General features: G+C 40.6%; 1 protein-coding gene across 4 annotated transcripts; it reads left to right on the top strand.

Moving 5' to 3' along the window:
- Positions 1–1327: 1327 nt before the first annotated feature.
- Positions 1328–25725, top strand: ATXN3 (ataxin 3). Of its 4 annotated transcripts, none has more exons than XM_019552428.1 (11): positions 1328–1408; positions 6558–6722; positions 7264–7308; positions 8813–8898; positions 9396–9462; positions 13545–13632; positions 13926–14058; positions 18136–18311; positions 19201–19324; positions 22389–22477; positions 25004–25725. In XM_019552428.1, the coding sequence occupies exons 1-11, from the start codon at positions 1385–1387 to the stop codon at positions 25096–25098; spliced, it is 1092 nt and encodes a 363-aa protein (XP_019407973.1). In that variant the 5' UTR covers positions 1328–1384; the 3' UTR covers positions 25099–25725. The 4 variants fall into 4 exon arrangements, with proteins under 4 accessions (XP_019407973.1, XP_019407972.1, XP_019407975.1 ...); XM_019552427.1 differs by having other exon boundaries at positions 7210–7308; XM_019552430.1 differs by lacking the exons at positions 8813–8898; positions 9396–9462.
- Positions 25726–27388: the final 1663 nt, after the last annotated feature.

Below are 27388 nucleotides of genomic sequence, written 5' to 3'. Positions count from 1 at the left end.
TGACACTGTCTCTCACCCTATCCTCATCAATAAATTAAGCGACTGTGGCATTGATGCCTGCACAGTTGGATGGGTAAAAAATTGGCTTATGGGGCCACCCACTTTGTGAGAGGGCAGCATGACAGGCTGTACGACGAGAGACTGAGGGACCTGAACCTGTTCAGCCTCAGCAAGAGGAGGCTGAGGGGGGAACCTGGTGGCTGCCTACAAACTCATCAGGTGAGATCAACAGCAAATAGGTAGAGCCCTTTTCCCCCCAGCACCACCTGGGGTGATGAGGAACAATGGTAATAAGCTGATGCAGAATAGGTTTAGGTTAGAGATCAGAAGGTGACATTTTACAGTTAGGGTGGCCAAAATCTGGAACCAACTTCCCAAGGAAGTGGTCCTTGCCCCTTCCTTAGGTAAATTCAAAATGATCACCTGTCTGGGGTCTTGTGAACCCAGCATTCATTCCTGCCTGTGGCAGGGGGCCAGGCTAGATGATCTGTTCAGGTCTCTCCTGACCCTCTACTATGAAACTATGAAGCATCCAATAGTGAGACATGCTTATTTTTCTTTAAGCTGGAAACAGCCAGCTAAACTAGTCAGCAGCTCCTCCCAGTATGGATGGAGCAACTTATGATGCTGCCATGCCATCAGTCTGGGATTTTAGTGTTTGGATATGACAATGTTGGGATGCAGTGGTCTTTGCCCAGCTGCTCTGTCTTGTGTACCAGCCTCTGGCAGAATGAATGACGTTAAACCTGATGAGATATACCTTTTCTTCCCTTCCCCCGTTTCTTCTCTTTCACACAGTCCTGTTTTCAGTATTATTGTCAGACATTGCCTGTTGCTTAGAAATAACTCCCTACTCCTGCCCCTTGCCAGTTGTGGCCGGGGGAGAGGTTTGTGTAGATCCTACAGAAAATGCTATAGTCTTTGTGCCTGAATGCCCCGCGTGCAGCTCTGGAGGCGTTGGGAAATGTATTTCCTAATTCACCCCTTCGGCCAGACATACCGATCCCCGGGCTGGGGTAACCGGACCAAGGTACTCAGCGCTCCGCAACCGGCAGCAGGCGCCACTGCTAACCTAGGGCTGGCCGCGCCCGTGCAGCCCTTCCTCCCCTGCGCCAGCGCCTGGATCCTCCACGCCAGCAGAGGGAGCCCGCGCGGACGGCAAAGATTCTACTCCGGAAGCGCGTTCGACCCCAGTCAGCCCGGCGGCCGCAGTCACATGATCGGCCCGTCTGGATGTTATTGGGCGGGGCGAGAGCCACGTGGCCGCGTTGAGGGCGGGGAAGGAAGTGGGGCTACTGCGGCGATTGGCTGCTGGTGAAGCGCGATTCGATTGGCTGGGCCGCGGTCACGTGAGGCGGAGGCTGCTGGCTCGAGACAAATAAACATGGAGTCAATCTTCCACGAGAGGGTGAGCGGGCGGGAGCGGTTGGAGAGGGTGTGGGTGTTCCGTGGGGTCGGGGGCTGGCAGGGCTCCCGCGCCGGGAAGAGAGGGGTGGGGAGCGGGTAAGGACAGGACCCTGCGCCGGGTGACGGGCAGGGCAGGCGGGCTTCGCTGTAGTGGGAGGAGGCCCCTCACCAAACGGCGCGGAGGGGCCGGAGCCCGGGCCCGCGAGCGCAGGCATTGGTACGGTCAGCCCCGTCTCGTCTCGAGCAGGGCGTGGGCTGGCCCTTCGCGAGGTGTCGTCCAGCCTGTTCTGGCGAGACTCGAATAAACGCTTCCTTGGTGCACTGGAGGCTTTGCAGTCACGGGGGGTGCTCCACCCACCTCCCTCCAGCCTGGCCGGGCCCCAGCCTTTCCAATCTCCTTCCCCTCCTACCAACCCATCTCTCCACTCCCTCCTCCCCACCTAGAACAGGGATAGTGCCTGGCTTGACTCGCTGGCCCTCTAGCATTAGGGGTGGGCAAAATACAGCATGTGGACCAGATCTGATTGGATCTGGCCTTCAGGTGGGCCCTTGCCAATTGACTGTATCTGGCTTGGCGGTCCCCGCAGCACTCTGAATGGGGCCAGGCTCTGCCCGAGGTAGTGCATGCCACGCTCCCACCTATGCTTGCCAGGCACCACTACTCCAGCACGCAGCTTCTCAGTGCTGCTCTTGGTGTAGCTGCAGCTACCAGAGTATTGCCCAGTCTCTAGCAGCAGCTCCTCCTCCTCTTGTCCCTGTTGTGCCATTCTGGGAAGCAGGGGGTAGGAGGTGACTGGAGACACATGCCAAGCTAGGAGATGCCCAGCTGGGACAGGGGGGCTGCAGCTAGGTGGCTCCTGCCCCAGCATACAAGGTCCCAGTTCTTAGCTCCCAGCCACCTTCCATCCATCTTGGCCACCCACAGGTGACTAGAGTATAGGCTGTCATGGGTGGGGCTTGACCCCATGTGGGTGCAGCTGCAGGCCAGACTAGGGGGGGCAGGGGTTGATTGCACTTGTACCTGCCCCTCACTTGGGTGAGCTCTGCTGCATGTGCCCCCTTCCATCTTTTTCCAGGACCTAGTATGCAGGCAGCTGCCCACACGTATGTTCACACCCTCCCCACAGCATACAATAGTAAGACTTTTATTTTGAGCTATTATACAAATACTTCTATATATGGTACTCAAATCATAAATCAGGACAAAAAATCTTTATGAGATAAAGTTTTAGTAGATGTTTAGCTTTTAATATATGATTTTTAAGTAAATTATAGATTTAAAAAAACAAAAATAGCTGAAAGATTTTGTGTGCAGCCCTCAATAGCTCACCAAAACTCATTAAGTGGCTCACCAGCCAAAATAATTGCCCACCCCTGCTCTAGCAGCAATTTAGCTGTAGTTTCTAATTGGGCTCCTGCTTACTGCTCCTCTCGTGGTAAGTCACAGTTGTGCAAGTTTAGAACAATCAGAGAAGATTTTAACCTAAATGTGTAACTGTTATAAACTTGAGCTAACATTGATGTTGATCGACATTTGAATGTAGAATGAACACAACCAAAAATCTAACTAAGACAAGAATACCTAGCTAGCTGCGGGGACACACTTCTCAGAGGACAATCACTCCCTCTCCAATCTTTCAGTTCTAAGTCTCAAAGAGAACTTACAAAACACTGTCTGTAGACAAGCCTACGAACTTCACTTTATGAATCTACTGGATACAAAAAATCATGGACTCAAAACAGACATTTGTTTTATGACACATTACAATCTGTCTGACATCTGATTCACCAAGTACCTTTCTGACCTGACCTCTTACATTCTTCTTTTCCCCCACCTTTTCTCCTCTTTCTTCCCATACTTTTCTGTTCTTTGTCTTCCTGACTTCCATATATTTCCTTTCTCATTGATGCCTCTTTTTCACCTTGTATTATTGCCTTTGTATGTTTCCCTTTAGCCTTTTTTCCCCTCTGCTTTCTTCCTCCTCCCTTCCCTACTTTACCTTTTGGTTTTCTAATTTCTGCTTATTTATATTTTCACTGACATCCTGTCACACTTTTAGCTTCTCTCAGTCCTGTTTTCCTAATCTCCAGCTATTCAGACAGCCTCTTTTCTACCTTGTATTCTATCACTAGGACTAATGTCTCCCTTTTCTTTCCCCTGCCTTCTTCCCCCTCCCTTCTCTGCCTTACCTTTTGTCTTTCTAATTTCTACCTATCTACATTCTCACTAACATCCTGCCGCACTTCTAACTTCTCTCATTCTGTGGAGTCTAAGACCAGCAGAGACTCCTTATGCCTGAAGAAGGGTGACGGTGCCTGAAAGCTTGGCTAAGGACTTTTTCCCAACTACTCAGTTGGTCTAATAAAAGATATTACATCTACTAAAAAACCTTGCTGATAAATATTTGAGAAGCTTAAAGTATAATATGTAACAAAGCCCATTTGTCTTAAAATAAGTTGGGGTAGGACTAAAAGGAGGGATGGACAGCACAAAAGTATGGTTCAGATAAGGCAAGGTTCTTTGAGTAGATGTTATATCTTTTATTCGACCAACTAATTAGTTGGAAAAAATGGTCTTTGTAAGCTTTCAGGCACAAGCACCGTTTTTCAGGCATTGGGAGACTGCTCTGGTTCTGAGATCTCCAAGGCAGGAAAGAAGCCAAAAGTGCTACAAGACATCTATAAAAATGTAAATAGGTGGAAGTTAGGAAGACAATGGGTAGAGATAAGACCGGGAAAGAATGCAAATGGTAAGCTCAGGCAAGTACCTGGTGAATCAGATGTCAGGCAGGTTGTAATGTGGCGTAAATCCAATGTTTATATTAAGTCCATGATTTTTGTATCCAGTAGACTTATGAAGTGAAGTTCTTGGCTCATCTACGGAAGCTGTTTTGTAAGTTCCTTTTGAGGATTAGCAAAGATAACTTACAAAACACCTTTTGTAGATGAGCCTATGAACTTTCTAGTCACTGAAGGCTGATATTTGCTCCATATTAAACACTAAAGCTAATTTCCTGTTACAAGCAAAAGGTTTAATTTTTTTCCTCTCAGTTTCCTTGCCTCTTGACTCACCCTTACTGTCACAAAAGCTCACGTAAAATATATTACCTTACAGCAAGGGTGCCCAACCTCTTGCACATGAGCCAGATCCAGCCCTTGTATCTATATACCTGTATCTATATACCTGTATCATTTGGCCTGTGGGAATACCCACCAATCTGTGGGGTGTGGTGCTGCATGCTAGTTTAGGCACAGTGGTGCAGGGCTTGATCCTGGCATGTGGGGGTAGCGCAAAACCTCACAGCCTGATCCCAGTGGGCAAAGACAGTGTGCTGGGGTGACACAGGACCCGGTCTGGCCTGCAGATAGGCCTTGCACCATTCATCTGCCTCATGGGGCCAAAACTGTGAGCGTCAGTGCCTTAGGGCAAACCTGGTTCAGTTTAAATCTTACAAAGACTGCGTGAAATGGGGGGTTTAAAGTTTTCCCTGGATTTGCTTTCACTTAAGCCAAAAAAAATTATATTTCTATATTTATATAAGTCTAATTTATACAGAAAGTTCAATCACAATTTTTCCTGAAGTTTCTTGTAAATAGAATTCTTTTCACACAGTTTGAGAAAATTGAGTGTATTGGAGTTCCTGTGTTAAGAAAAAAAATGCAAAAGACATAGACAGGATGGAATGATTTAAATCAGCAAAGGAAGCCTTGATTCAAATAATTAATTTTAATCTTGCTTTGTATTTTGACTATAGTGTTGCTACCCCAAAAAGTTGATTCTCCTTAGGTAATATATTTTGGATTTTTTTATTTGAGCAGTTCTATAGGTTCATATACTTTTATTCAGTTTCTTATTTCTTACATAATATTGCCTTAGAAAGCCATGAATGGTATACTTTTTATTTCCTAGGTTATACAATTTTACTTTGGAGTTATACTGAGCTACATTTAGATTGAAATTTGAATTCAACTGCAAAACACAGAAAGCAGCATCTATCTTAATTTTTTTAATTAAGTAAAACTAGTTTAAATGTGTTGGATACATAAGAAAAAGTGTTTATCAAAATCTGTTGTTATTTAAAATTAGCATATTAGCATCTGTCATAAAAACACTTATTGTTTTTGTGAATAAAAACTAGCTTTCTCCCATATTCAACACTCAATTGTTTTTTCTTAATTTTGAATGAACCGGTTGTTAAACAAAACAATTTGAATAAACTAAAATAAAATATTCTCTGTGCATCTGCAGAAGCTGCTACTGTAAGTGTTGCTTTATCACGTCATCCTCAAGGGGCTTAGCCAGTAACTTCCGCAAGTTTGCTAAGCTGACTTTTATAAAATCTAATCAGGAAATACATGTTTGCTGGCTTCCATGGTAGCTTTAAAATGTTTTCTTTTAATTACTTTAATAGATTATAGATACCTTTAACATAGATTTTTATAATTTCCAGTTTAATTTTAAATATTTTTTTTTTACTTAAAAATTAAATTATTTTAATCTTAGCTCTTTAGATTGGATCTTTTTATAGCAACTTTTTAAAATCACAGTTTTATGAAAATAATATAATGGGTAATAGCAGCTAAAATGGTTGCATTGCTTACATTTGGAGTTGACTGATTTTTAATTTAATTTTCATCCAGCTAAAAGATGGATATATTTTTTTGAAGCATACTGAAAAACATATATGACCTGTATGTCATGTGGGGCATTTTATTCCATGTAGGCACAGCCATGGGAAGCCTACATGGGAAAAATGTATGTGGTGTGGAGAATGAGAGAGAGTATCAGTCACATATGGAGGCTGTCTGGGGCAGAATGGAGTCCATTGGTGTTCTGATGTGTAAAACCAGCAGGATCGTTCACATGACTTCAGGGGCTCCAGTCCTAGGGCAATTCTTAAAGTACACTTTAAAATAAAATTTGTTGCCTGAAAATTAACTTTTATAGCTTCCTTAAGGATATGACATGGTTACTGTGTCAGAGATCTGATCTTTCTTGCTATGGTCTAAAGCCAGGAAAGTGCAGCTGAAGGATACCTTGGGGTAAATATAGTTCTTTGACAAACACAGATGGTTGAAACAATGTAACTATCACAAAAAAAATTAAAATAGCTCTTGTGTTTTATTTTTTATTCCCTTTCAAATGTTAGCAAGAAGGTTCATTGTGTGCTCAGCACTGTCTGAATAACCTACTACAAGGGGAGTATTTTAGCCCAGTGGAGTTATCTTTTATTGCGCAGCAGCTGGATGAAGAAGAGAGGATGAGAATGGCAGAGGGAGGAATGTCTAGTGAAGAGTACAGAACATTTTTACAGGTAACAGTCTTTATAACCTTAGTAGATCACTTCAAACCAGCTTGGTTTTGTGTATGATGTAACTGCCATTTTTGCACTATAATGACAGGTCCAGATCCAAGTGATAATATTTTTCAATTGCATAGTTTCATGCATCTAAGCATCTCAAAATTTGCTTTTACAATATTTATTTTACTATTAAGTCTTCACAACACTTCTGTGATCGAGATGTGATCCTCCTCTTACAGGCAAAGAGATTTAAGCGTTGAAAGGAGCATTTGTGATTTGTCCCGTGATGCATTAAACCAGAGAGAGAAATGGGATCAGAAATTTTGGTACCTGGTTGCTGTCGCTAAGCTCTAGGCATTGCCAAGTCAAAGTTCTGAGTTTATTAAATAAACGTATCCTGGGCATGGTAACCTGTCTTTTGTAGAATGGATATTGTTAGTCTTTGCTTTAAGTGAACATAGCTGTACTTATTTTTAAACTTGATTCTCAAATCATTTAGTACTGTTCACTGATTACCACTTCCGTTTTTTTTCCAATACTTCACCTTGAACAGCAACCTTCTGGAAATATGGATGACAGTGGATTCTTTTCTATTCAAGTAAGCATGGCTCTATGTTGTCAGAAGTACTTCTTAGAATCAGTGCAGTTACATTATATATAAGATTTTTCTGAAGAAAATCTAAAACATCAATTTTTCATAATAGGAGTAAGAGGAGGTGGGGGAGGGGGAGTTTGTGGTTCTTTACTATTCAGGATATATAGTGTCCTTGCTTTAATGATTCTCAAATTGGGGGTTACAGAGCCCTTCCTGTTAAAGGATACGCGCAAGGATCCTTCTATCGCAGTGAGTCGCCTATGAAAAAAGCTAAAGAATCTCACTTGCAGAAATTTTCTTATAGCCTCTTGTAATTTAAAGGTATTTGGGAGGCAAAAGTTATATTAAAAAGGAAATTTAATTTAAAATGTAATTAAACTTTAGGTACTTGTAATAGAACAATCAGCAGCCTATAAAATCTCGGTTTGTAGCTTTCATTTAGATTGGATTTTTACGTGATCTTTTTGACTGTCTCTTCTTGTTTGTCAGTATTTCTTTCCAGAATCCCATGTAAGCCTCTCTTACATTCTGTTTCTGATGGCACAGAGTCCTTTCTTTCATTTTCTCATTCTGCTTTTCAGTCTCATCATTGAAACACATTTCTTACCATTTCCTATCCGTATGGTGGTTCTTGTATTCCTAATTGACCTTCAGTAATCTTGAAGCTAAAAAACATGGCTTTCTACTTTGTATCCATTTTTCTTGCCCTATCTTTGCTTTACTCACTATATGCTCGGGCAGTTAAAACAAGGGTACATTACTAACTAAACTTCCCTCATAAACGGCTTTAAGTGAACATTGTAAAGGAATTTGATTCCATCCATGAACTTTAAACTAATTGAATAATCTTAACAATTTGTTTTGAATTTCCCAGAACTTTAGAAAAATTCCCTTTTAGAGTCCAGGATTTTTGGTTAGCCTTTCAAGTATTTCCCACACTATTATAATTAAATCAGGGACTTTATTGGAACAGGGTTCCAATATTACAGCTCTGGAAGAACATAATTAAGTTCCTGTAATTGAACTAAAAGTCTTGATGGACATCTTTTTCAGACAAACTAGAGTAGACAAACTCCAAACTAGAGTAAACAAACTCCCAAGTATTAGATTAGATTAGATTAATCAGTGCATGTTTTTGTGCCATTCTGGTGGCTACACAATTTGAGTAGTTTTTCAAATGTAGTGTTGAGGGGGAAATAAGAGAGAAATAAGCAAATGCTGGTTATAAGATTTTAACCTAAACAGGACCTTCTGCCTCTGCAAGGACCTTTCTGTCAAGCTACAGTTTTGTAACAGTCTTAGAAATGCTTTGTATGTTTTATGTTGAATGTAGATTCATGAAGGTTGCATTTTGAATATTATGATCCCGAGGTATTCTTTTTATAGCAACTTTTTAAAATCACAGTTTTATGAAAACAATATAATGGTTAATAGCAGCTAAAATGGTTGCATTGCTTAAATTTGGAGTTGACTGATTTGTCTCATGAAAAGTACTGTTTTTTGACAGGTTATAAGCAATGCCTTGAAAGTTTGGGGTTTAGAACTAATCCTCTTCAACAGCCCAGAGTATCAGAGGCTCGGGATCGACCCTATGTAAGACTTTCTTTTTAGCACCCTGCTTTCATTTAACAGAAAAAATAATGCTGAAAATCTGTGATTACTCAGAGTTTCTTTGGAAATTACCATTTCAAGCTCTGTTATCATTTTTATGTTTCCTTTTTATCCCCTCAGCCTTTTATTTTTCGTATTTGGGGATTTACATGAGCATCTGTCCTCTGAGCCTTCATGACATCTCAGTATCTGTGGCATCACAGTATGCTGACTTTAAGTGGTATGTGATGTCATATGTCTTATGACATCGCTAGGTATATAGAGACTTCGTTAATGTTTACATGATTAAAAAGAGCACTTAATAAATAGTTTGAATTATAAAAGCAGTATAGCTGTTCCATAGCACCAGTAGTTATCACAGCTGTGTTTCTAACATGTTGTTGTTTAAATTAGTGATAGCAAAGAACTTAAAAAATAATATAAGCTCTAATATTAGAGTACTTAATTTTATGTATACCTTTTTGTTTTTCTTTTTGCAGAAATGAAAAATCATTTATTTGTAATTATAAGGAACACTGGTTTACAGTTCGAAAGTTAGGAAAACAGGTGACATTGTCTTTTTTATTTAAAAGTTGACTTCAGAGTGGGGGTGGAAAGAATGGTTACAGTAAGACCATGTGTTAGCTGTTCACCTTGAAGGCCTGGTCTGAAATTTGTTTTATACAATCTCAGATAAATAATTTGAGTAAATGCTTGTTTATATCACACAGCTGCAAGGGAGCTTGACATGAGAGATGACCAATGAAGGACTCTGGGGTTAAATCCCCTGTGAACCTGCATCCGCTCTAATACAGAAAGAAAGAACAGCTCAGGTTGCAGCCTTATATGACAGATCTTTACTGAACATAATGCTATCTGGATTCTTCATCAAAGAGAGAAAAGCTTTGATACAAAGAACAGGAGGAAAAAAAGAGAGACTTTTTACATTAAAAGTGTCCTTATACTGCACTGCTACCATAAAAATAAATCTTAGGTTATGTCTGCATATGTAAACATTTAGTGGGTTTAAGAAAGGTTCTAATAAGTTAATGAACTTTGAATGTTTACATCTGCCGGCTTTGGAGCAATATTAAGAATTGGGTGGGGGAAAGTAGAAATGGAACTTTAACTATAGATTTGAGTGCCTTTGAGGGAGGATGTTAGAAATAGCAAAATAGATTGCTAAAAATAAAAGGTGGTGGTATGTAGGTTATATAAACTCACAACTTGAACAAGTTGTTTTTTTCACATGTTAATGTATAATAGACTTTGGTAGCCAACTATGAGTTTCTAAACAACTCTTAAATTCTGTATGCAACTTTACAAAAACATAAATAGTTGTGAAATAAGCTTTTTAAAGAATAGTAGTATAGAGAGGTCCACCTAACAATGGTTAAGACTTTTGACGAAGCATCCAGGCTGACATCCTGTTAAGAAATATGTAGTTTAAATTAATACAGTACTGAAACTTATTATTTCTAGGGGTGCACCAACAGATTTTTGGGGCTGATACTGATAGCCAGTATGCAAATGATTTCTGATACACATCTCGGCACTTGAAGAGCAGTGTTCGCCTGGTAAGTTTGTTGTGGTGGAAAGGGATGGGGGAAGGCAAAGGACATGGGGGTGGGAGGGGAGACAGATTGAGGCCCCTGTGGTGAGGTAGTGGGGCTGAGGCAGGCGCTGCCCGGGTGGGGCACGGGACAGAGCTGCAGTTCATCTGGGGGGCACGGGAAGTGGGGGAGGCAGCTTCTGCCCCCGCTGTGCCCTCTTAGGGTGTGCACAGCAGCATGTGGCATGTGCCTCCGGATCTGCATGGGGCAAGACAGGGAAGTCTGAAGCTGCGGGCTGGGCCAGTCTGTGCTCAGGGCAGGCGGCAGCAGTGCTTAGAGGGCACTAGCCTTCCTCCCAGTGCTGTTGCCGCCTGTCCCACCTTGAGCACAGCCCAGCCCAACCCCTGCTGTGGAGAGCTTGGCACCACCTCAGCCCACAGCAGCAGTCCACTCCACTCTGCACAGACCCAGGGGACCACACCCCCATGCCCTCCTGGGGTGCGTGCAGTGGTGGGATCTGTGTCTTCCCTCCCCACTCCATGTCTCCCAGATGAGTTGTGGCTCCATCCCGCGCCCCACCCTACCCACCCTGGCTGGGCAGCACCTGCCTCACCCCCAGCTCCAGACCCACTCTCTCCTCACTGTGGGGCCCTTGATCTGCCCCCCACACCCGTTCCCTCCCCTCTCCCCTTCCATCACAACAGACTTACCAGCTACACACAGCTCTCCATGCTGCCGGGTTGTGCTCCTCGCTGCTTACATGCTGCGCTGTGGCTGTGTGCATGCACGGGGCATTTATTGGCCACATAAGGCCGATTTTTGATGCAGTCAATTTTTTTTATATCGGTGCCAATCCAGTATTGGACTGTTGTGTCTCTCTAATTATTTCTTATTTTTAAAAGTCTGAACATATGTAATATACCTAATACAGCCTCCTTACTTGAAAATTAAAGTTGAAAATGATTTGGCTGCAAGTGATAACTGATGCTAGAAATGACTTTGCAGGCCAGCAGAAATTTCAAAAATATGCTCTATGGTTTAGTTGATGTGGAACTGGCATCTGGCCACAAGAAATGTGAACATAGGGTATATTTTACAAGCTTTATATTCTGGTTTCATTTAAAAATAATGATGAGTGTTATTTGTGAGCCTTTTTTGTATGTTTGGTATAAAAAAAACATGAACATTTACTTGAAAATTATTATGTTATAAAGAGGCATTTAATATAGAGATGGAGACATTTTTTCTAAGCTGTCATTCTTAAACTGAGACTTCTAAAATTCAAATGTAATGTGTTTATTTTGGGTAAAAGATGTATTTGAAATATTGTTATCAAATTAAGATTGTTTGGATATCTTTTATGTAGATGGTAATCAACATAAACCTACATTAATCATTTACAAGATCTTAATTCCCAGTTGAAGACAAATAGTCTACTAAAGGAAATAGGTTATTGATTTGAAACATCTTGCCTGTATCTGTTGTTTTTGAAGAGTGTCTTCCTAGCCAATCTGTTTCAAAAGTTTGGCTTTTCATGTAATTCCAAATATAATGGACATTTTGGCTGCTTGCAAACATGAACCCCCTCCCACCCCCCCAACATTGCTTTACTTTAAATTTGGTGTGCTCCTGCCCAGAAGAGGCATCATGTTAGTTGCATCCAGCTTTCCCCAGCGTCTCTATAGATCAGGTGCTTTGTGGGGCTTTTATCTAATAAGTAGTTCAATCAGCTTTAGATAAAAGTGCCAATAACACGCTGCTGCTTCTGGTGAAGCATGGGTTTGGTTTTTCCCCCCCATGTCTGTCAGCACCTTCTGTCTTTTTAATACTCTGTACCACACCCATGCTATGTTTTTTATAGTTATTAGTTTTAAAAACATTGGGAACTTGAGGTAATGGATGGCTTAGGAGTTTGGCAGCATGGAGCCATTTGTTTCCATTCTGGGTGAATTTTAATCATGACTCTGATGCCTTAGATACCACAGACTGTTTCAAGCACATGAGGAATCCATTGATTTCTGTTAAGTGTTAATGTTTTTGCAGGAGTGAGGCCTAAGACTAGTTATGATCCTGTGTGTAATTCAGTAATTTCTGAATTGTCAAAGGTCTCTTTCCTGTGTTGAGTGTTGTTTCTATCACAAAGAATATAGCTATTTATATAATTAGCACACCTGGAAGTTTTAGTAGAGAATATCAATTGAATTTTCCTTTTGCTGTCTAAAGCAATCTTGCACAATCACAATTTTAACACATGAAATTGGTGTGTTAATTTTTTTCAAGCACTTGACATAATTGATAGCTGTTATCAAGGGACATGTCTGACATTTTAATCATGCCACAGAAGATCCTTCTTTCTCTGCATCAGATACATTTTTACTGTATACCAGAAATAGTGGTTAATTTTGCTTTTCACAGGGGTCAGTCATATTCGGTATGGGAACTTTTTTATGTCCTGCCTTTCTCTTCTAATACAGATCATATTATTGATACAATCAATAAAGTTTGCCAATAAACTTGAATATACTTTCTCTTGGTTGATACAATTTTCAGTAAAACAAATGCATATTATGTGCTTAGAAAAGTTACCATAACCAAGATTGCTGTTAACATTGCTATCACTTACTAAAGAAAGCACTGTTTTAGATGGTTCTAGCAAAAACATACATGGCCATCTCTTTAAAAAGGGATCTATCAACATTTTAATGTAGGATTAAATGACAGTCTCTAACAACAAAGATTTCAAACCCCAGTTCAGCAGTATCATGAAGTAACAGTTGAAACAATAGCATAAGAACAGTTTCCAAGCTTGTCTCTCTGAAACAACCATTCTTCTGCCACCAGCTGCCATTAGCAGGGAGGAGCCTGAAGGCAATAATTCCCCATTCTACTTCCAGTGTTTGTTTCATCTCAAGACTATTTGAAGGGAATAACATAGCAATACTTGGGTTCTTGAAAGGATTGTGTTTGTTAATATTTCACATGATTAGATTTCAAATCAGATATTTCATCATGGAAAGTGATCTCATTGTCCAAAAATGAACTGCCAAATTGCATGTTAATTTTTTTTCCTTCAAACTTTTCTTTGTTCAACTACAGTGGTTTAACTTGAACTCTCTCTTGACGGGTCCAGAACTAATATCAGATACATACCTTGCACTTTTTCTGGCTCAGTTACAACAAGAAGGTAATACTCATTTTTAGTTGTAAATCACCATTATTTAAAAGCTAGTGAATAAAATCGGATCATTTATTATTATTATTACTATTATTATTAAAAATCTCTTTTAAATAATAATAATCTAGTTTACCTTATATCAGTTTGGTGACAAAAGTAATGAAATAATATTCTGTCTTCATAATAAGAGGTTGAGCTATAATATTAAATTATACTATTCACAGTAAATTATATCTTTTATTATATGGGGTTTTGAATGTTTTATCCTTGGTCCTTTCTATTTATGGTCTTATTTTTCCCAGGTTATTCTATATTTGTTGTGAAGGGTGACCTACCAGATTGTGAGGCTGACCAGCTATTGCAAATGGTTCGGGTACAGCAGATACAGCGACCAAAATTGATTGGGGAAGAGACTGCACAATCAAGAGATCAGAGGTAAGGTAAATACAGATTTATTTTTAACAGTATTAACTGTGATTGCTTTCACTGTCAGATGCCTACATAAAAAAACTTCTTCATAAGAAAACTAATGACATACAGTTGCTGTAGTGCACCTTGAGTGTATTATATATACTATTGTTAGGGACCTACCTAATTCATGGGGGCTACCCTCCTGATTTTGCGGGCAGAAAGCAGTGGGCTCCCCCTACACCTTCCTCACTGCTGATTGACAATGGGGATTGTCTGTCATATGGCCCCACCCCTCGCTTCTGATTGTGAGGGCTGTCCATCATGCAGCCCTGCCCCTCGTTGCTGATTGGTGCAGAGGCACGGCCATGTGATAGGCAGTCCTTGCAGCCAATTGGGGTGGGGGGGGGAGCCATCTTGCCAGAAGCCCTTTGAGTGGGCAGCCTTCCTTCCGCACCTCCCTCCATGATCCAGTGGGCTGCAGTGTGCTGAGGACTGCTGGCTCCTTCTAAGGAGCCAGCATTTTTATTTTCAGGAAGTTTTTTTTTCCATGGATTTTGTAGGCATTGCCTGGATTTCGTGGAATTCAGTTAGTCCATGAAATCGTGAATTTAGTATGTCCCTAACTGTTATACACAGTTCACAGCTTGTTAACATTATTAAGTTTGCAAAGTCGAGCACTCAGAAATAAGAAAAAGGCAATTTCAGTGCTGAGATTAGCTTTTGGAGGGCCTTGCCCCTGTAGCCCTGTTTTGGCGGGATGGTGTATAAGCACTGTGGTTGATAATAACAGCTGTGAGAATCTGGAGCATACTTAGATGCGGATGGAGATTTTAGTGATCATTTTCAAGCAACTCTCTTCTGAGCATCTGCAAACTGCAATTTTGCAGATGCTCAGAACATAGCAGGTTGGACAGCTTTTCACAGGATTGGCAAAAAGCCCATTCCTTCTGGAAAGTCCACACTGCAATGGTTTCAGCTGAAATTTTCCCCTCAAAAAACTGAGCTTTGGGCAGATGCCAGCATGTAATATTTCAGCCTAAATGTGTATGGTTTGACAAAATTAAAAGCAACTGAAAACAGCCTTGCAATAGGAAGGGTCGTTTAGTGATAAGTGGTATTAGCAGCCCCATCAGAAGCATGGACTGGTTGCATTCTGATTTATATGGCATCATTGAATGTTTCCAAATATTGAAATGCTGTAAAATATTTTAATTAACATAATTCTGATGCATTTGTGTCATAATTGCATTTTATGCCTAATTAAGTTACTTAAACGACCCTTCCATTTTCAACTAAAATAATTCATAAATGTTCCTTCCGCTTAGTAAAAAAAGTAAGGTGATCTTCTGGTTCTGCACCAAATGGTGCCCTTGACAGCTCACCAAAAGTCATTAAGTGGCCTTCCAGCCAAATAATTGTCCATTGCTGACACATTGTTTGTCTCCTGAGCTACTGTAGCCCCCATCATGTGATAGGTGTCATGTGCTTAGTTTTTATTTTTAGTTCCCCAGCCTTTATATCACAGCAAGCAGCACAGAAAGATAATGAAATATGTCGGATCATACTATGGGTCAGGGGAGCATTGATTGATTTACCAGAAAATGCCACAAGAAAGGTCGCACATTGCAAATATAGTAGCAGAACAGAGAGTAAAAATTTTCTGGGACAGGTATTTGAAAATAGAGGAAAACTGTTTTGCAAAATGTCTAAAGTTGTTCTGGATCATCAGAGGAAATAAAAAATTTGGAACTACTGCACCAAATAACAGAAACATTTAAAGAGGAAAGCTGAAGTACAAGTAGAATCACAAAATAGTGCACTATCCACTTTCAGCGTGTTTCAGCCAAACCACAGTATAACATGAGTGCTTGGATATTGTTCATGACTGGGTCTTAACTGCTGCTGCAAATGTGCCTTTATCTGAAATAGACCATCCTTTTGTACACCAGTTTCTAAATATTGAAGTCAAGAATGGTGGTTTAATTCCAAAAGGTTATCAGCTTCAAAATGGATATTTTTCAGATGCCTACAACACTGAGAGAAATAAACTTAAGAACTAAGTAAAGGATGACTGTGTGTCAGTTATAGTCGATGAAATGACTGATGATGAAGGCTGTCGTGTACTAACCATTTTATTCTCGCTATTGGTGAGAGATGCTACTGGTAAGGGGTCTTCCTATCTTGCTGACATACAGTTCATGCGAAAAACAAATCACAACACTGTGTCTCAAGCTGTCATTCAGACTGCAAAGTTACAAAATTGCTTACAATACCGTGGTTGTCTTTGACACAGGTAATGTCGAATACATGAAAAAAGTTTACACAATTGTACTGTCTGGACTGTTTCTTAATAGCATCCACATAATGTGCCTTGCTCACATAATCAGTCTGGTGGAGGAAGGTTTTCATAAGCCATTCGAGGATGTCACTGCAGTGTTACGAGCTTTTTCACACTTGTTCTGTATGGCGTGGGGCAGGAAAGTAAGATACTTAAATTACCTCAGGCAAAAAGTTTCCAATGCAACAATGGCACCAAACCCAGCGGCAACTAGATGGAACAGCTGGTTTGCTGCTGTTCACTACTGTGCAAAGCTCTTTCAACATTATTATGGCTTTGCTGAAGAAGAAATAGCTGTGTGGGGCAACTTGGCATCACATGCATTGTGGGAATTTGAGAGAATGCTGTCAGATGAAACCCAGTGTTTGATGCTGAAAACTGGCTGACATTTCACCAATGAAATGTGCGAGCCAATCATTAATCTAATGGGTATGTTTGAAAGCCAGAGACTATGCACTCTCTTTGCTTTTGAGAAAATGGAGGAACTCCTGTTTTTTCTTTAGAGACATGCTCAGTTTTTGGAGGAAAGCACCCAAAGGTTTCTCAGGGCTGAAAATGTCAACAATGTAACAACTGAGCAAAGTAGCAAGTTGGTGCACCTGTTCTGTTCGGCTGTTGACAGTTCAGCTGAAAAAGTACCTCGGTGGTACTGAGAGTGGGCAGCCAACAACTGAGTTCCTGAAATATGTCAGGATTTTCATGTTAAGGAGGAGGACTACATTTCAGTTTCTGGCTTCAGTGACATTTCAGCATGGGAGTTTGCTTTGTATACCAAGCTGGCAGCACCCAATGTGATCCAAAGCACTCTACAATCAGGAAATTGACATTGCCGTGTTTTGTTCATCTTCAGCCAATGTATTCCGCAAGTGAAAACATTACCTTTCAGATGCATAAATGCTGTAACAAACACAGCTGAGGCAGAGTTCAGCCAGCTCACTGTACAACCTTGTGCTCTCCAATCTCAGGTGTTCTCTTTCAGAAGTAAAAATGAAAGAGCTGGTCTTCCTTTATTTCAGCTTTGGAACATAAAAATACTTTAACAAATACACTTTTTGTTTTAGTATTGCTGATGCTTTATTTTATTATTATTATTATTTATTTGACTTCTTTTGTTGGTATTTTGACTAGTATTGTACTGTGTGAAGAACCCAATATAACTGCAATAGTTTGGTTACATTGCACAGAAGGACTCTTAAACCTCCTTTGTTTAATTGATTTTGTTTTGATCTTGGACTTTAAAATGAAATTAGCATCTAATTTACTGAAAAAGAAAAGAGTAAGTATGCTGAAAATTAGAAAATCTGAGCTCAGTATAACAAGTCCTAATGGTTTTATTTAGTTTTAAAACTCACACCTGCTGGGTCACATTTTTTATTTTTTGTCCATAGGATGGTAAAGCACTAAAGATTTTGAGATAAAATGTGTTATATAATAAATATAAAGTACCTGCATATATTTCTAAAGAAGTTTCGAATAGTGTTATTTAGTTTAATGCTAAGAAAAAAGTAATTAATTTTATATAATTTTGAATTTCTTTGCATAATTCCTGGGGTATATATAATGTAGGATAACTCTAACTAGCCACTTGACCCTGGGCTGGTCACTTAATCTTTTTTTCACTTCAATTTCCCATCTGAAAAAAAGGAAAACATTTAACTCTCACAGAGGAGTTTGGCAACAGTCACAATGTTTCTTAGTGCAATTGAGATTCAAATAAAATATATGGTATGAGGCTGTCTGAGGTGACTTTATCTACTCTACAGGTTGCAAAAAAGTAGCATGGACCAAGCTGTAGAAGTTAACCATCCATTTGATGGGACAGGCATGTTAGATGAAGATGAGGAGAATTTCCAAAAAGCCCTTGCTCTAAGTCGGCAGGAAATTGATATGGAAGATGAAGAAGCTGATCTTCGTAGAGCCATTCAACTTAGCATGCAAGGTAAAATGCTGGTTTAAAAAATCGACAGTATTTCTCCAGAGATCATTTTTGTCTATTCAGTGGTTATAAAAATTCCCTTACTGATAGCTGAAACCTGTCTGTGGGTCAAATGCCACAAGTTTTCTCGTCAATGTGTTACAGCCCCCCCTTAAAAGACTGCCGCTTAGTAGTGAGAGGATACTGCAATGTAGTCTTTGGCCCTTTTTCTTCAGAATTCCTCTTTTTCTTGACAGGAGGATTGCCAATTACAATACGGATAAGTGTTTACTACGAAAATATACATTCAGCTTTCTGCCTTAGGCAGCTGAATAGTCATTAGACAGTATGGATTTTCGTTGGTTACTGAATGGGACAATTCTGTACCATTGATTTTTGTTTTTCTTCTGGTGAAATGCACTAGTCCCCAATCCCTGGACAGTTTGCTCCATGTTAGATCACTTTTAAAAAGAAGATTTTTGTGTACTGTAGTAGTCATTTGATTCTCTATATTAGGGATGTACAACTTGTGGCTCATAGATGGCATGCAGCCACAGGCTTTTGCCTGCCTGCTGTTCCCCCCCATACAACTCCTGCTGCTGCTGGGGGTCTCCATGCTCCTTTTTCCTTCAGCTTCCTGTCCCTACCCCTGAGGTCAGGGCTGAGTGGCCCAGAGGGACCTGAGGAGTCCATAAGACCTGTATGTTGGGAGAGCCCACGTGGTGAGGCTGGAGGGTATGCAGATCCCACTTGACAGCTCTCAGCTTCTCAGAAGTTGGACAGTGCTGCTCTATATGATGTTTACTTTGTCAGCAATTATTTTCATTAAGTTTGAAGATATCATTAAAACTATGTTATCTAAATTAGTTTTTCTCTGCTTTAGTGGTGTAATGAAATGTGTCCTGATTTTTAGGAGATCATCGAAATGAGTTCTCAGGGTCTGTATCACGGAATATTTCACAATCAACTAGTACGAGTCTGACAGAGTCTCTTTCTTCAGAAGAACTGCGAAGGAGAAGACAGGCATACTTTGAAAAGTAAAGTAGCTAATGGAAAATTAAGATGACCTGTTGAAGTAAATGTGCCTTAGGACTGTATAATGTCTTTTCTTGTTCAGAAGCCAGACTTAGCTTTAGCTCTCTTAAACAAAAAAAAAGGCTAATAGCATGTGTATTTTGGTCCATATAAATTATCATGGTAACTAACAGAAAGAACAATTAAAAACTGACAGGGGGGACTAACCATAAGGCAAAGATCCAGTCATGTATATAGAAGCAAACAGACAAGTATTAAAATATGTTTACGTGAAGCCTAATAAATGGTATTAATAATTATTTTTCAGGAGCTAATCTTTCTATCTTTGCATTAAGCCTTTCTTCTCAGGTCCAAGGTCTCTCATAGGTATGAGATAAGAGTACTTCTCCTTAAATTGGTATGTTTTTCATTATAGTAGATTGCCAACATACATTTGGGATATGTCCCGTTGTGAAATTAGACTTAATTTCTAACTGTTGGTTTCTTCTACATCCAAAGATGTTACCTGTTCTCTTGCAAACAAAGTTGTGAGCAAGTTTCCTAATTTTAATTCAGTTTTCCCTTCAGAAATTTTAAAGTTTCAGCTTGTTTGTTGTCACTTAGTTTTATATCTCTATTCTCTGGTGAGGAAGAAGTAAAGCAGTCTTGAGACTAGGGAGAAAGGCTAGATGGTGAAGGAACTTGACAGTATATGAGAGGCTGAGAATCCCAATTTTCTGGCAAAGTCAGTGAACTATATGGACTGAGGTTAGAGAAAAACAGTTACAAACATTTTGAGTAGAAGGGCATGTGATGTAGCTAACATCATCCAGTGTTTTCTCAGTCATTCATTTTCCCTATAATGAAAAGGAGCTTGCAGTTAGGGGAATTCTCTCAAAATAATAGAACCTGAAAAATGCAACACAGAGGCTTTCATATTTTCATAGATGTTGGAAGGGACCTATTAGATCATTGAGTCCAACTCCCTGCCCTGGGCAGGAAAGAGTGCTGGGGTCAGATGACCCTAGACAGGTGTCTGTCCAATCTCCTTTTAAACACCTCCAAGGAAGGGGACAGCACCATCTCCCTTGGAAGCTTATTCCACATTTTGGCAATGCTCATTAAAGAATTTTCTCCTGATGTCCAGTCTAAATTTGCTGTCTTCTAGTTTGTTGTCATTATTTCTAGTTACCCCAGCAGGCGCCCTGGTAAACATTGTATCCCCTATTTCTTGCTGCCCCCTCCTCCCCACTCCCCCAAGAATTTGTAGGCGGCCATGAGATCACCTCTCACCCTCTTCTTGCAGAGGCTGAAAAGGTTCGGGTCTCCCAATCGGTCCACATGGGGTTTTTTTCTGTAGGTCTTTAACCAGACGAGTGGCCCTCCTTTGAGCCCTCTCCAGGCCATCCACATCCCTCCTGGAATGCAGTGCTCAAAACTGGATGCAGTATTCCAGCTGCGGCCTAACCAATGCCGCATCGAGGGAAAGTATCACCTCCCTAGACTTGTTTGTGATGCACCTACATATCCAAGAAAGGGTGTGGTTAGCTTTACTTATTACCTCATCACACTGGTGACTCATGTTCATTTTGGAGTCAACAACGCTGAGATCCCTTTCTGTAGTTGTGCTACTTAGAGTGGTACCTCCCAGGCTGTAGGAGTGTTGACGATTCCTCCCCAGGTGCAATACCCGGCACTTATCCTTGTTAAACTGCATCCTATTCTAGCCCATTTCCCCAGCCTGTCCAAATCAGCCTGGCTTCACTCCCTGCCCTCTAGTTTGTGTACCTCCCCCCATAGTTTGGTGTTGTCAGCAGACTTGGACAGGGTGCTTTCTACTCCCTCGTCCAAGTCACTAATGAAGATACTGAATAGCGTCGGTCCCAGGACAGAGCCTTAGGGGACTCCGCTGCCCACATTTCTCCAGGTTGAAACTGACCTGTCCACCACCACTCTCTGGGTGCATCTCATAAGCCAATTTTCTACCCACTGCACTGTGTAATAATCTACATTGCAACTGTTCAGTTTATTTATAAGAATTGGGTGTGACACTGTGTCCAAGGCCTTTTTAAAATCTAAGTAAATGACATCTACCTCTAGTCCTTCATCCAAGCATTTTGTGATCTGGTCGTAAAATGAAACCAGGTTAGTCAGGCAGAATCTGCCTGCTATGAACCCATGCTGATTGTGCCTTAGCATCATTTTACCTGCTGGTCCCCCACAAATGTGATCCTTAACAATTTTCTCAAAGGTCTTGCCAAGGATAGAAGTGAGACTAACCGACCTATAGTTACCCAGTTCCTCCTTCCTCCCATTCCTGAAAATAGAGACCACATTGGCCCTTTTCCAATCCTCCAGGACCTGTCCTGAGCACCACAAATGCTCAAGCAGTTGTGCCAGTGGCTCTGCTATGACTCCAGCTAATTCCCTAAGTACCCTAGGATGAAGATCATCAGGACCTGTTGACTTAAATACATTCAAAGAATGTGTAAAGAAACTGTGATTTAAAGTGGGGTCTGAGTCAGTTTGGGGGTAGAAATTAAGGCCAAGAGAAAATTTTCCACAAATAGAAAAAAGTTGTATAAATTAAGGACTTGAAAATATAACTGGACGTAACAATTTTTTCTAAGTCAACAAGAAATGCTAAAATCAAATGGAATAAATAATGACCAGTTCTTTGTATTTTTAAAGTTAAAACATAGGTAAAGGATCTTGTTCTGTGATTTTTTTTTAATTGATTATATTTAAGCATTTTTTTTATTAAAGGGATCCCTTTTTCATCATTCTAAGTACTTTCCAGAATTAGTTTCCTAAGAGTGGTGGAAAGTGATTTCCTATCATTTGTTTGTCTTTGTGGTCAGATATATAGTAGTTGGTCAGGATACACTGAAGTCAGTTCTTCACATCAGACCAGTAGATCTTGATACCTAACTGAGCTTTGTATCTGAATATTTTCTTAACTAAAACGAAGATTCATAGCTTTAACATTAAATGATACTAGAAGCATTGAAGTTGGTCTGTTTTTTGGTTATATCTTTGTTGCTACCTTTGTTTTTCTAATAACTTCTACTGATTCAATAATTTCAGGCAGCAACAACAGCTACAGCAACAAGAACATGCCTCAAACCTGCACGATAAACCAACTACAAGTTCAGATGCACTAGGAATGGACCCAGGTATTTACTTTATGAAAGCTACTATTTTCAGCATGGGTTGTCAGTGAAAGATATTTTTTGTCCAGAGCAGATTTTCAATCTTTGAAGTCCCCTAGCTTTTTTTTTTTTTTTTTTTTTTGCCTTTACTCTCCCTACTGGTGTCCTTGGCACTACAGTAAAATTTGTTATCTGGCATCCTGGGGTAAAGGGATTGCTTGTTACATAAAAACTGTGGTTATCTAAAATAATCCGGCAGGGTTTTCAGATAATGCAGAGCCAGGGGTGGGGCGGAGTAGCAGCAGCAAAGGGCAGTGGGTGGCAGTGGCGGCTGTGTGCAAGCTTTCCCTCACTCCTCTCCCACATCCAGCCAGCTGGCTGGAAACTCCAGTTAATGGAGTATTCCAGTTGGTTAAGTACCAGATAGCAGAGATTTCACTATGTCTATCACAGCAAATGTTGTGGTTTTTTTCCTAGTTGAGAGGGACCATACAATTCGTAGGCCAGGAATATAAAAAATGGGCAGACAATAAAAACCCCTGGCATGGACATACCTACACTAAGGAGAGGATGTCTTTAAACTTAGCTTATATTACTTGGAAGGAAGGTGTAGCTGCAGCAGCACAGTGTCTGTAGTACAGACAGAACTTTAGAAACCTTCACTAGTATGCTGCTGATAGATTCAGGCATAAGTAATAAAATTCTTTGTGTCCCGCAACAGTGATATACAATACTTGCACACCATAGCCAGATCTTCTTATGTAGGACTTTTGAAACCAGAGGAAGTGCTTGAATAGAGATCTTTTTGAAATAGAACAGCACTTTTATCAAACTAGACAAATTCTGGTCTGACTTTCCTGTTTTTTCAGGTTGAGTAAAGTCTGATTGCACTTTGGAAGTTTGTGCAGCACTACTTTTTACCATAATGGGATTCTGGAAATAAATCTGTCTCTAAATGGATGCATCTACACAAGACATTTACTGTGGAACTTCTTAATTAGGTCTGCAGTAAATGTTTCCGCATCTACATGTGTAGCCCTATTAGGCCGCAGTAAGCTACTACACTGCCGCAGGTTAGAACTTATACTATCCTGCCAAAGAGTATTTTAGTACACAGCAACTCATATGTAGACACTCACGGGGCTGGCTTGGACACAGGGGTGCTTCAGTGTGGAGGCTACTTGCACCAGAGCACTGTAGTGCCCTAGGCAGCGCTTGCACAATGTGTTGAGCTGGGTCGAAGTCGCCCTGGGCTGGTAGGATATCCCTCTGCCAGCTGGGGCTGCTCCAAACCAGCTCAATGTGCTGCTGTCCAGGGCATGTGTAAATGCGGTGCCCAGGAGCAATAACTCCAGTGCAATAAATGCTGGAGTTTATTGCTTTGAATTAATTGCACATGACAATATTGATTCATCTAGACTGTATGTAAGCCTTACTGACATTAAAAACAAAGATTCAAAGATAATATTTTGGATATTTTTTTATGGACTTACAGGGTTTTGAAAAGTCACTCAGAATTGTTAAAATTATAGTAATGGAAAATAGACAAAAACAAAGACATCTGGAAAAAATCTAGAAAGAAAACCAAGTAAAAGGAAAAAAAGGACAAGAAAATGTTAGGGGTATACCAATAGAGATTTTGGGGGCCAATATTGATAGCCTATTTTTAAGGAGGGATATCTGCCGGTACCGATTTGATTTCTGATACAGCTGCATGCAGCATGTAAGTCTGTTGTGGGGAGAGGGGAGGGAAGGGATGTGGTGGGGGCAGAACAATGTCCCCTGTGGTGAGGGAGGGAGTAGGGCAGGGGCTGGGGTAGGCACTGCTGAGCCGGGGCAGGGCATGTGCAGGACAGAAGTGTGGCTCATCTGTGGGGTAGGGGGTGGGCTGTGCCCTCAGATCTGCATGGGGCAGGCCGGGCTGGCTGCAGTGCTGCATTTGGGGTGGGTGGCAGCGGTGCTGGGAGGCGGGCTATGGGGGGGGCTGCAACCACCCCAAATTTCACCATAGCCCCCTGCTGCTGCTACCACCTGTCCCAAGCGCAGCGCAGCCCCAGCTTCTAGCTGCAGTCTGCCCTGCCTGCCCCATGAAGATCTAGGGGTACACGCCCCTCACCCCCCCGTGCCCTCCTTGCAGTGGGAGCCACTCATCCTCCCCCCCTCCCATGCCCTCCAGACAAGCCACAGCTCTGTCCTGTGGCCGTCCCACCCCAGTTGGGCAGCACCTACCCCAGCCCCACTCCCTCCCTCACTGTGGGGGTGTTGATCTTCCCCCCATGCCCCTTCCCTCTCCCCTCCCCTTCCACCACAACAGACTTACCAGCTGCACACAGCTCTCCAAGTTGCTGGGCTGTGCTCCTTGCTGCCTGCTTGCTGTGCTGCAGCTGCGCACATGTTATTGGCCAAATGATTGACCACATCAGGCCAATTTCCGATATAGTCAATTTTCTTTATATCAATGTCAATCTGATATCTAGAAAATGTTCAATTTTCAATAGTTGCATTCTATAAATTAATTAGACACATATTTTTGCTTTTATCTCTTGACAGGGGGTGATATGAGTGAAGACGACATGCTTCAAGCAGCCATGAATATGTCTTTGGAAAGTATTAGGAACCACTTGAATACAGAAGAAAAGAAATGACAAAATATTTTTTTCTGATGTCAGAACACTCATAATCTCCATTATAATATTCCTGTGTGGATGTTCTACAGGCAGGGTTCATTTTAGAGATGCTGGAATCTGTCTGTTGTCCTGCTCCAGATGGAAAAGGGGAAATCACAGATAAGAAAAACTTGGTAGAATTTAGCAAATTATGGCCCTGATACTGCAGAATACTTAGAAATGTATGTATGTTTTTTCACCTGAGTAATCTTTAAAAATCAGTTAAACTATTCACATGAATGAAGTTATGCATGTGCTCTAGAGCTTTGTTGGCATTATTTACCTAATTTAAACTGTTTTTCTAAATTTAAGCTGCTTAGAGAATTCAGCACAAAATTCCATATTAGTAACTTTTTAAAGTGAACTTCAGTAATAATTTAATAAATACATTTAAGTATTGCATTTTAAATCACTTATGGAATGTACTGCTAAATTTAGAGATGAGTAATGTTTGACATTTGAAACATTTACATTCTTTGTGTTCTTTATAGTCTAGAACCTGGGTTCATGGTTCTGTGTCTCCTGCAGGGATTCTTTCAAGCTGGAATCCAGCTTCCTGCTATACAGTTGTGTGTGTGTGTGAATTATCTGATCAGTTCTTCAGAAGAAACACAAAACCATGAGTTTAGGTCCTGACGCCAAAGAAAATCTTCAGTGTATTTCCAATTCTACTGCTGCATTAGAATCCTTTAATGGCTTAAGATCTTAGGCCTTTTTTATTATTGTTATTATTTATTTTAAGTTCTGGTTTTAAAGTAATTTGAAAAAAGTATCTTGCAAGTAAGGTTCATGCCATCCTGTTTCCAGTTTTCTTACTTTAGATGACTTGGGTTTCTAGTTAATACTACTGGCTTGACTGGAGAAGGAGTTTCTCATGTGTGATGGGAAAATGGTGTTCAGTGGGGTGCTAAAGAAATTCTTTTTTTTCTACCTCTCCTGTCTGCTATGGGTTTTTCTTTGGTTTTGCCTTTTTAGGGTTTTTTGTTTGTTTGTTTTGTTTTTTAATCATTTTGAGGTCTCTTCCTCTGCTCTGGCTTCTGTTCATTCCTTCCTTTGTATTACTGGTTTTAATTGTAATCTCCGAATCAGAGAGTTCACCAAACTGAATATAGAGAAAAGGAAAAAGGAAGGATTTAAATGCCATAACTTCAGTGCCACATACCTAAAGTGCATCCCAGCAATCTGAAATGACCCCTGTGCAAGTAGCTGTATTAGGATTGAATATTTATGTCTGTTTGTGTGTGCCTGTTTTTTTTCCCCCTTAAATGCTTTTTATGAGTGTTTGCTATTGTTTGCAGCTTTTTTCAGGAATGGCCTTTATTCACGCACCTTACATAATTTTTTTGTCATGCTGTTTCTGATACTTGGAAAGCAAAGTATGCAAGCGACTACTGTTGGTTTTTTATGACTTACACTTGGATATCCAAGATGAATGTGTAATAGAGTGACCAAATTTTGCCTGCAACAGTTCAAACATGCTCCTCTTTAATTGATGGTGCTTTTAAATATAAATTCTGTTTACATATGCATTATTTGGAAATATGTTGTACAGTTTTTAAGCTGTATACCACTTACTATATAAGAAGTTGCCACAAACATTCTAAGAATCATTTTTTTGAAAAAAATCTTAATTATTTACCAGAATATTTAAAATTATATCATTTTACCGTAGTCATGTATTTAATTAAAATGCGTTATTAGTAATTATTCAGTGGAAGCAAACATTCAGCACCAAGAAGTACTGTATACAAACGGGCCTTGAATTTCTTGTAAGTGTTTGTTGATGGTTTTTTGATGGCTTAGAATATTGCTATACCATGGGCCAATCAAGTCTTGATTCCATTTCTTGCTTCCTTAATTTCCACTGATGTCAGTGGGACCATATGTGTGAGTAAGGGAATCAGGATTTAGCTGTAGAAGACTGGTGATTTTAAAAATCACTTTACATTCTACCATTCTCATCCTTTTTAGGGAACACTGCTATGTGGTTAACAGTCCAACTAAATCAGCAAAATCCATGGACAACTTTGCTACCCCCGCTGCACAGAGCTATTGAAACAAAGTAACTTCTTTTAAAAAAAGCAAAAACTTTGCAACACTTAGGCTGCATCCAAACATGCAGGGGTGTGAGGTTTGTGGCGCCGCAAACCTTTTTGCACAGTGAACATTAAAACTTGTCCTGTACTAGATCAACCAATGCTCTGGCTGCTGGCCAGGCGTCCTTGCTGCCCGACCTGTGGCCCTTGCTGCTCCAAGCCACCAGGTAAGA

This window comes from Crocodylus porosus, unplaced genomic scaffold, assembly GCF_001723895.1.
Source record: "Crocodylus porosus isolate Cpor-Errol unplaced genomic scaffold, CroPor_comp1, whole genome shotgun sequence".
In the NCBI taxonomy this organism is placed as follows: Eukaryota; Metazoa; Chordata; order Crocodylia; family Crocodylidae; genus Crocodylus; species Crocodylus porosus.
This window is presented reverse-complemented; position numbering and strand designations above follow the sequence as displayed.